At 43.1% G+C, this 10,877-nt stretch overlaps 1 protein-coding gene across 1 annotated transcript in view; it reads right to left on the bottom strand.

The window, feature by feature from the left end:
* Positions 1-704: 704 nt before the first annotated feature.
* SMURF2 (SMAD specific E3 ubiquitin protein ligase 2) overlaps positions 705-10,877 on the bottom strand; it is a 62,590-nt gene continuing 52,417 nt past the window's right edge. The window contains exons 12-19 of the mRNA XM_066332368.1: positions 9,720-9,823; positions 8,693-8,807; positions 8,104-8,282; positions 7,567-7,704; positions 6,930-7,050; positions 5,500-5,701; positions 4,513-4,588; positions 705-4,259 (exon numbers count right to left, since the gene is read on the bottom strand). Of these exons, the coding sequence (XP_066188465.1) occupies positions 4,160-4,259; positions 4,513-4,588; positions 5,500-5,701; positions 6,930-7,050; positions 7,567-7,704; positions 8,104-8,282; positions 8,693-8,807; positions 9,720-9,823 (1,035 nt within the window). The 3' untranslated portion in view covers positions 705-4,159. The remainder of the gene's footprint in view (positions 4,260-4,512; positions 4,589-5,499; positions 5,702-6,929; positions 7,051-7,566; positions 7,705-8,103; positions 8,283-8,692; positions 8,808-9,719; positions 9,824-10,877) is intronic.

Genomic DNA, 10,877 nt, shown 5'->3' with positions numbered 1-10,877 from the left:
TCTTAATTAGTTTATCTTGGTAGTAAAGAGTTCTTGCTTTAAATTGCTGTGTGAGAAGTGATATAAGAATAGTGGGTTTAATTGCATTGTAGATACAATATTTAAAGGTTGCCACGAGGGCATATTGCTGATGGAACTGACAGCAGAGAAGTTACACTCATGCACTGAAAAATGAGCTAAAAAAAAAGTTCCCAGCATCTGAAGGAGCTTCTTTTACAGATTAAACAAACCAGCCAGCTGTTACAGCATCAAATACCTCACTGCAAAAATACAGACCCAAAAAAACACACCAAAACTTCTCCACAGAACCAGAAACACAACCCCTGATTTGTACAAACCTGCTCAGGGAGTTGCTGTAAGCCTGGCTAACCTGAAGCCTTTAAGGAACAATATTCATCAGCCAAGTTGATAAAAGGTAGCAAGTCTTTACCAAATTTGCCTTAATTTCCCTCAAAGAAGACGGTGGAGCTTTGCTGAGTTTTGAGAGCAGACATCTGTTCACCAATGGTGAGATAAAGTCCCTGCCAGAAGCTGGAGCCAGAAATAAGACCCCCTGTGTTTGACTGGAACATGGATCTCTCCTTCTGTAGGTAACAGAATGTAGGAAGTCACCACGTTTCAACTATTTGCTCCTGAAACAAAGTCGGGTTACTTAAAAATGACATTGTTACATTTTAAAGATTTAATTAAGAAAAACTTAAAACTTTTAAAACCATTGATGCTGTGACAGTGCAAACAGCATACAATTTATTGCTCAACTTCTGCATGGGTACATACATTAAGTACTTAAAAACCATTTTATACAGATTTTTTTTTTTTTTTTGTTAAAGCTCATGTAACAGCTGGGTGAAAATACAATGATACCAATGCTAAAACACTCTGTAATAAATACAATGGAAATGATAAACTAAGAACTGTCAGTTTGTGGAGGAGTAATTACACTTGTAATAAACTAATTACAACTACAGACAAAGCTCTGAGGATGTGTAGAGCCAGGAACCTACTACATAGTGTAAAGTACAACAAATGGCACCTGTTAACTGCGTGGTGCTGTTTAAAAAGATGCTACATCGAGCTGGAGGATGGTGCTGTGACAGGAGCAAAGCTTGAACTTCCATCAATGCAGCCTTTTAAATGCACCAGGAGTTCAGTACAGATGTAGTGTTGGAGAACAGGGATTTCAAAACAGCTTGTGTGCTCTGGACTTTAGTACAACACAAAAATTTGGTACAAATAAATCAGTTTAGGGAAACTGAACCTATGTGCAAAAAAAAAAAAAAATTAGAATACATACTGTACAAAGCACCATTACAAAACTCTTTACACCGAGAAATTAAATCCTCTGAAACTCAACTGTGAACTGTATATTTGAAATCTACAAAAGTCACTGTTCATAATTAAACATTCATAATGAAAAGCAACAGCATAAAACCATGATGTGACATCTCTCTAAAACAACTAAAGACTGGATAAAGTAAAACCCAGTAAGAGGGACACAATGAAATAAATATTCACATTAATCATGGGGTGAAAGTCCAAGGTTAAAATGCAATATTAGGCTTAGCACCTTTTTGAGGGGAAAGTAGCTGACATGTTATTGAAACAAAATTTTGGAAAGGAATCAACCCTTTACCACTTTCAGATAAACATCTGACTGGGTGATGAGGTGCTTTAGTTAAAGCTCTCAGTCTTTATGAAGGTAGAAAGGCACTCAAAATACATGGTATATTCATCCTCATCTGTCAGCTATGGAAAGTTCAATGCAGATTTGTCTAGTTTTGCCTATAATATATTAAATGTACAATATCTGTGGCAATTAAAAAAAGTTCTCAATGTCATACCAAAACGTTTGGTAGGAAAACAGATGTACTGCTAAGGCTGCTGTGAAAATGAATGTAATCATCAGCTGATCTCAGATCTCTTTTCTGCAGAGCTCATCTCCTCCCTCCCCAAAGATGCTTTTCTGACAGCAAGGTGACCATAACTATGCATTCAATAAATCCACCAGCCAGATTTTATATTTGCCACGTTCCATGATCAGGGAGGCTGCAGCCACAGCCTGGGCAAGCACAGAGGGATTAAAACAAAACTAATAAAATTAAATGACTGCTGTCAGTTGTGTGACACTGGGGTGTCTCCTGCCTGTGAAAGCCCTGCAGTCACTGACACCTGGCAGGGCTGAGCAGGGGCAGCACCTGGAGGGACAAACTCTGGGGCAGCTCTGAGCTGGGGAGCCCAGCACGGATTGCAAACGCACCAGCGCTTCAACAGGAGTGCAGGAGTCCCCTGAAAGGACAAGGCTCTGATGGATTTCAAACCTGGCTGCCACAGCAAGGCTCCTGGCTCTCTGTTTACAGCCCCGAGGAGCCTCAGCCTGCAGCCAGCCCAGAAAAAGGGAAGCAAGTCCCTTGGAACAAACAGCTGTACAAAACCAAAATAATCACCGTGTGGATTTGGCTCACCAGATTCTTACCACAATTCTCTAAAAGTAGTCCCTTGCCCACTATTCTCACACACAACATCCAGCAGTAGTTTACTCACTGTGGCAGTCAGACTTGGCAGAGCAAAATTTAGTTCAAGCTGCTCAGAGCAGACAAAGGAGCTGGTTCACTGTGACTTCCATGCACACATGGAACAGCTGGTTACATCCCATCCCTTTAGCATTTTCAATACCTTTGACTTTCTTCTCATTGGCAGTGAAAAAATAGTGCAGATTTGATGATTAATTGTAACCTAAGTTACAAAAACACAACACTGATTGGAAAAAACCTGCTACTTAATTCCAAATATTCTCATGGCTGAGAGGAGAATGGCGCTGTCTCTGAAGCAGCCTGATTTATCCACACACCACGAGCAGATCAGACAGATTTCAACTGAGAATTTCCAAACTAACGTCAAAGTTCAGTTCCCTCTACTGGTAGTGCATTTTATTCCCCTTTGAAGAGATCAACCCATGCTATAAATCATATATATACTTACTTCCATCCCTACAATCAATAAATTATGTGCTCTTACAACCTCATTTCCAAAGCACATTACACATATTTCAGTCAATACACCATTTTTCCTTAGTTGTAACTTAAACCCACGTGTCATGAGCAGCTGGACAAAGATTACAACATGTTTTACCTGATAAATCTTTAGCATCAACAAATACAGAATATGATTTGGCTGCATTCAAACAAACTTTGGTTGACTGGACAGGATGGATTCTGGAACAAACTGCTGAGAGGCTTCTGCTGGCAAAGCCCATCAGTGCTTCAACAGCTGAAAAATGCAGTGCTTCAATTTAAGGTCAAAAGCAACAAAAAATACTCTTTGACAGACTTGTTAGAAAAATGCTGTTAAAAAAAAAATCAAAACATCTACTGTTCATTAAGAAAAGGTTCTTCCACGTGTAAACACAAAGACTGTACCAAATACAGTCTGTGTCACTCACTAGAAATTCTGCTGAAGGAATCTGACAAGTGATATAAATAGGACCCCAAAACATCATATCCAGAAGTCATGTCTGAAAAATATAAAAAAAAGCCCCTGTGGCAATATTTACCTGGAATTTACATTGCAGAGTATAATGGTTTACTATAAGAAAATGCAGTTAACATGTAAGTGGCTTTCATTAAAAAGATTAATGATTCTTTCAGCCAATTTTATGCAAAGTTAGAATAATCCAAAATATTTTTTTTTTCAAAAATAGCAGGTATAATGCTGTTCAGTATCATACATTTAAAACAGGCTGAAACGTGACTTGTACCGACTGCTGAAGTTGTGTCTTGGTATCTGAGAATAGAAATCAGGTAGGCAAATATAATAGATTACCTCTTACAAAAATAGTAGTAGTCTTTAAGTATAGAATACTGCTTAACTGTTGAAATGTAGGAAAAGTCAGCATTCTGTATGTTCAAGATATTAGTTTTTAATAGCAGCTGAATGATCCTATGGCAGGAACCACAGGACCTATTTTCTTGAAATAAAAAAAAAAAAAAAATTAAAAAAATTAAAAAAAAAAATTCCAAAAGTTGTCCTTTCCCTCCCAGTGTCCTAGTGTAGAAAAGGGAAAGTTTCCTGTATTTCAAGCATTTCTTGAGTCTTGGCTGAGGGCAGGAAGGGCTCTCTGGCTGACAGGAGTATAAATAGAGGCTGGGAGAGGCTGGGAGGGTCATTCCACAGCAAAGCCACAGGTCTCCTCGATGGCCGTGAGCAGCTTCTCGTAGAGCTTCTCGTAGCTCTCGTAGGCGGGAATGTCGATCCTGTTGAAGCTGGGGACAAGCACAGAGGCTTTCAGCTCCCCACCATCCCTTTGTCACACCTCCCCGAGCTGCAGGTGGGGCCAGAAGGAGGCCACCAGCTCCACTAAACACAACCCATCTCCAGGGTTCACCCCTCTGCTGCTCCCTGAGGGGACAGCTTTGGATATGTCACTAAAGACAACAGGAATGAGACTGCTCCAAATACTCTGAGAGCAAACCGGTTTTTAAGCTACAGATTGTAAAAGAACTGAGAAAGTCTTACCAGGTGTGAGCCTTCGGCAAATTATTAGTGCTGGCATCGATCTGGTGTATTGTGAAGAGTCGTGGCCCTGCAGCACCTGAAAATCCAGAAGAGATCTCGACTACTGTGTGGGATAACATGAAATGTCTTTGTTGCACTGCAACAACAAGAGTAACTAAAATACAAAGAGAAGCTCTGCACCCAGAAAGATGAAATCATAAAGAGGCAGGGGAAAACTGCAAAGTCCTAAGTGACTCCTCCTTGCTCACCCAGGCAGCCCTGCAGTTATTTAAACCACAGAAAGGTCAGGAAAAAAGCACTGATAAGGAAGAATAAATCACCTTTTCCTCACAGTGTACTGCATCATTCTAACAGGTTTTAATTAATCTTCTCTCACCCCTCCTATACAACAAAACTTACACATCTGTATCTGTTTTATAACAGGTCTTGAACACTGGCCAATTCCACTGAAATCCGACAGAGTCACGATGTCAGTTCCTTATAATATTAATTAAATTTATCTGACTATTAGAAATCCCCTTAATGTCTCTGCTAAAGAAAAAAGACTACAGCCCAGCCATCCTTTACACTTGGTGTGCACTGGAGGTGCCACAAAGGGTAGGAGAGGTTACAAATGTCCCAACCTGAGCAAAACTGGAATCCTGATCTGAGCACCCATTAAAAACACAACTCAGAGGGTCAGTCTTTCTCGTGGGGGCTCTGCTGTTAAACAAGAGTCTGAGCTGGAGCTGTGTTAGTGCATTTCACTAAAAGGACCCTCGTGCAACTGATGAGGGCTTGTGAAAGTCAGGAATTAACCCCTGGCTTCTGGAACCCCCTAAGAGCTGAGCTGATCAGATCCTCCTGCCAGAGAAGAACCCAACAAAAGACCCGTTTGCACCTGCACAAGAAGGTACCAGGCAAACACACAAAGAATAACTGCTGGTGACTGTAATCAGAGCACTGCGATGGCTCTTTGGCAGCCTCGTTTGCACCCAAGGGTGATACCTTGCAGCGCCTTGAAGCCCTGCAGAGGCACCCGGGAGGAGCCGGTGACAAACTGCAGCAGCCGCGCCCTCCTCTCCTCGTCAAAGAGCTCCACGGCTTTCCAGAACCACTTCACGATGTTGCTGTCTGGGGTACAGTGTTTTAACCTGGTGTTGGCCTTCCAGTCGTTAACATCGATTTTTCCCAGTCCACAAATGATGAGCTGTAAATTTAAAATAAATTTGTTATGTTATTTCGTCATTGATCACTATAAAAATGGGTTTGGAGCCAGACAAACGATTGTGAAAAATGGATAGATCTTGTACCAAAGGCAAATTACAGCTTTTCCCTCATTTTAAGTAATGCAGAAATATATCTTTCTTGGTTTTTTGATTTTACCTCCGTACACAAGCCATTTTTCAAACGGTCTCAATTCAAATTAAAAAGAACCCAAACAACCATTTCAAGCTTGGACAAAAGGGCCTTGAGCTGTCAGTTAAACAGAAGCCTGGACTTTGCCCCTGCATGACAGTGCAGGAATAATTCACATCTGACCTCAGTATTTCTTTCAGGAGCATGGCCCAGGGTGCAGCTCTGGACCCCAGAAGGAACCTGGTTCCTGTCACACCACACAAAACAGAGCAGCTTCTCCAGGCCTGAGCCTGCAGTGCTCCTGCAGGGAGACCCACAGTGGACCAAGTTCAGCTCAGCAGGGATGTGATCATAATTCTGAAGACATTTTCCTGACTAAGAACACTGGACTTCCCCTTTCTTATTCTACAGCTGCAAAACGGTTCTGGGTTAGAGCACGGCTGGCTCACTGTGGGAGTGGGAATACCCAGGATAAAGGAGGAGCAATCAGCAACATTCCAGCCCAAAGATCAGAAGAACACGTGAATAATTTACCATTTTACATGGCAAACCCCTCAGCTCCACAGACTGCAGGACATTTCAGTTTGAAGCACGCTTGGGATCTACAGATTTGCCTTCAGAGGATATTGTTTGGATGCTGATCCTGACATTCTGTAGCACACTTGTTCGTGGATTCATGGGGCCAATGGAGCCTGGCAAACCTGAGCTCTGCAAAGCCCCAGGTACCTGCCACCAGCCAGGGCTGGCAGGGAGTGACAGGCTGCTCTTCTGGCAGCACTGAGCTCCACAGGAGCAAACTGCCCTGGGAGGACTCTGCTCCAGGACTCTGCTGAGCACTGACACAGCCCGGGGCTGCTGCAGCTCCTCAGGGGGCTCAGAGGGGTTTGAGCTGCAGGGGAGAGGCTGCAGCCACTTGTGCAGCTGCTGTGAGCTGCCAGCTGCAGGGACACTGCCACAGCTCTCCTGGGAGGCACTCTCAGCCCTGCCCCTGGCCCAGGGCACAGCACACAGGACTCCAGGGCAGGCAGTGAGAGCACTGACTCCTCCTCACACCTGTGGACACAACGCTGGGCACTGACCTCTAACTCCTTCTCATCAAATGTCTTCAGCAGATGTTGTGGGATTACTTCATTAAATCCCTTCTGGAGTGCCAGGAACTGAGCTTCAATTCCTCGTAAAAACCGCCAGTTCACGTAGAGCCTGCGAGGAAGTGCAAATTGGGTTTGTGGAGGATGTGTTCAAACACAATAAACCTGCAGTTTATCCAGCCCCAAAACACAACCCCAGTGACAGGGTCACCCCAGAGCACTGCTCCCCAGTGACAGGAGCACCCCAGAGCACTGCTCCCCAGTGACAAGATTAACCCAGAGCACTGCTCCCCACTGACAGTGTCACCCCAGAGCACTGCACAGAGCTCCCCAGTGACAGGGTCACCCCAGAGCACTGCACAGAGCTCCCCAGTGACAGGGTCACCCCAGAGCACTGCACAGAGCTCCCCAGTGACAGGGTCACCCCAGAGCACTGCACAGTGCTCCCCAGTGACAGGGTCACCCCAGAGCACTGCACAGAGCTCCCCAGTGACAGGAGCACCCCAGAGCACTGCACAGTGCTGCAGCAAAACCCAACAGCACCACACTGACAACTACTTCAACAAGTAACAGCTCCTCCCCACCTTAGGAAACAGAAGAAGAACCCTGGAAAAAGCAGCTGATGTACCTGACATATTCCTTTTTGTTCTCCTCTGTCACAGGGATGCTTTTGCCATTGGGTTTCAGCTCGTGTTGGATGATCTCCCCGTAGGCATTGTGCTCCACACAGAAGGTGTGGTCCAGGACCCCGGTGATGTCGTTCTCACTGGGGCAAAGAAAGCAGCAATGACTGAGGGAAAACACATCCTGCAAATATATTCTATCTGACAGAAGCACAGTTTCATTTTTCAGTGGCATTTCAAAGTCCTGCCTGGAAGCAGAAGGTGAACATACAGTTTTACTATGTTATATTTTAAAATCTTTATCAGAGCCTCAATGTTATATTTTAATAACCTGGTACAGTTAATAATAGGTAAAATTAATATGAACTCCACACACTTCCTCCCCAAAATTTTAGCGCCTTGAGCATTTTTAGCCTTAAAGAAGCCAAACTGAAATCTGCCTGAGCAGTAGATCAAAATACACCTTATTTCCAGGATTTAGGACCATTATCACACAACTGAGACAGCACTCTAACACCCTGAGGTCCCCTACAGATACATACAGTATCCAGACTAAGCTGTTGTGGAGATCAGGGTCAACCAATTCCATGTCATCCAAAGTAATTGGCTTCCCAAGCAGCTGCTTGTAGAAAGGCAACGTGAAGCCCCCGTCAATGTAGTGCCCGTGGAACACAGCCATCCCCATGATCCGGCCCACAAAGTGGAAATAGGACAAGTGTTCCTGCAACAGAGCACACATTCAGCCAAGTCAGACCCCCACTGCAGAGCAGGAGACAACATTTCAACACCCAGAAAAGAAGAAAAGCCCAAGCCCAAACCCTGTGCAGAGGTTTGGGTTTGTTTTCATGCACGGCACACTGAGCATTTCACTTCCAGGAGCCTTGCAAGTAACAATCAAAATAAACTCAATTTCTCCCAAAGGAATCCTAAACAGACATCATAAATAGACAGAAAATTAAGAACACATTTGAGACGCTGCTTTGATCAAAGAAGAAAAAAGAAACCATCATGTAATTAATTGTACAAATTCAGCGTCCAGCAGCACCAAGTGTAAGAGTTTGGCTCCTGAGTGCTGAGGCCTGTCCAGGTGTGTGTTTGGTCAGAAAACTCTGATTTACAGCCCAGCCCTACCGGGTTGACAGCAGAGTCAGGGTTGATCTGCAGGGTGTAGATGTCATCTCGGGAGTACTGGAAGAGCCCATAGTATGGATTCAACATCTCGTGGGACAACAGGTACAGCCACTCCCTAGAAAATAAGAGATTTATTGGTACTCGACAGACAAATGCATTGCTACACTGAGAATCTTCTCAAAATGGTCAGATTTTTTTAAATCTTACTATTAAATATAAATGTGAAGGAAGTTATCTCTGAACGTACTGAGTTATGGCAAAAATCAGAATGATTTTTACTGGCTCAGTAACCACACAACAGCTGGTGGATTTCCAGCTTTCCAAGAGTTTTCTTCAGGTTACTGATTTCCAAGGAAGTTTCTGACTGTGATTCTCCTATGTCCATTACACACCAAGACAAGACTTTATGTATTCACTTGAATATAAGGATGCTGGAATCAAAGCTTTCGATAAAAAACTGTCTTTAAGGGAAGGGATATACAGCTTAAGCTCGAATCATATGTTCACAAATCAGTAAATAATGGTCTGAGAACTGGGCATGTCTTTTTTTCTAAGGGAAAAATAACCTCAGACTATTGACAGACTGAAGTTGGCCACCAACTGCTGGGATTTAACATTTTGCTTCAAACAGCAATGACAGTTTGCAATAAAGCAAATTTTTTGGTTAAAATTGTGCCATAAATCCAATATTTAGTGGAATATATTCCAGATACCCAAACTTCACTAACCAAAGAAAAAGATGCCAATTTCAATAGATACCAAAATCTCTCACATACGACAGATGTCTGACATGATGTGTAACTTGCATTTTATTTCCAACATACGAGTTCTTTTTTTTGATGATGCTTTTCTTTTAGAATACTACCTAAAGCTATATATTCTTCTAACATATTAATCTGTTACAGAAATAAATATAAGTAAGAATAATGTAGAAGAAGCAGGGCTGACACTGGGCTGGTTCAGGAGTCAAAGCACAGGGCTGTTGGCAGGGCTGGGAGCAGGGAAGAGACAAGGAGCCTCTGTTTACCTGGCAACTCCTCCATAGTCAAGGCCTTCCTCCCCACGAAACTTTATCATTAATCGTTTCCACAGGTCCTTTGGCCTCATCTTCATGACTTGCCTGTAGGATTCCTGTAAACACACAACTTCCTTGTATTAATTGCTGTTTACAGAGTAAAAGCTGCTGCTGTGTGTTGTAAGTGAAGGGAGTCTCAGACTCCCAGCCCAAAGGGTACACTGTTAAAGGGGATATTCTTTTTCCAGATCTTCATCAGCTTCTCAAACCACAGACTGTTTCTTCATTTTCTTCAAATGTGATAACACTTGTCAAATAAAATGATGAGAAGATAAGAAGAACCACCTCCTGTTAAATTTCCAGGGTTGAACAGTGACTCTCCCTCATTCTCACATAACTTATAAAAAAACTATGTCAGTAAACTCCTTTTGTTTTCCATAAGGGCTCCTGGTTTTTGCAGCCTGAAAAGCCAACAGTGGAGTTTGTACTCTGGGTAAAACACACGAGCCAGCCTTCAAGAAGCACCTTAAGAATGGAATCAGCAAGACCATGCCCAGTTAAATTCCCAGGATTATTCCTCTGTCACTAAGAGCTCACCAAGGAAACAAGAAAGCAAGCTGAAAGGCAGAACAAATGCTAAGGAATTAGAGAAGAAAGAAAAATCTGGATTTTATTGATGCCCAGTATCAGCCCCAAGCTTTGTATCTGCAGAAGAGGCAGGAGGGTGTGTGTGAGGACCCAACACACTGGACTGAACAAGAGCACAATAATCCTGCAGCCTTCCCTCTCTTCCCCTTTCAGCTGCTTACAAAGTGACCTGACTCTCCAAAGGGGAGACCAACACAAATCTTTCTTGGCTGGGAAAAACTGTGACAACACAGTGGGATGATCAAGTTTGTGGGTGGGGTAAAAATGCAACAGGGATGGGTGGGATGGGTGAAAGTCCTCAAAAGGACAAAGTGTTCTCCAGAAAAGGTCAGTGAATTATAACTGTGTTTAGTTCAAGTCAACAGAATGATTCTGCTGAATCATGTCCCAAAACAGAATGCAGAGACCCCACTGTGGGCATCTCTGACCACGTAAAATTGGCATGTTTCTGGAGAGAAAATTCAGATTGATGATAAGAAATCCAAACTCTGAAGAGGAATCCTATTCAGCAGTAGTTTTACT

This window comes from Sylvia atricapilla, chromosome 18 (genome assembly GCF_009819655.1).
Source record: "Sylvia atricapilla isolate bSylAtr1 chromosome 18, bSylAtr1.pri, whole genome shotgun sequence".
Taxonomy (NCBI): domain Eukaryota; kingdom Metazoa; phylum Chordata; class Aves; order Passeriformes; family Sylviidae; genus Sylvia; species Sylvia atricapilla.
Note: the sequence above shows the minus strand (reverse complement) of the source record. Positions and strands in the feature narration are given on the sequence as shown.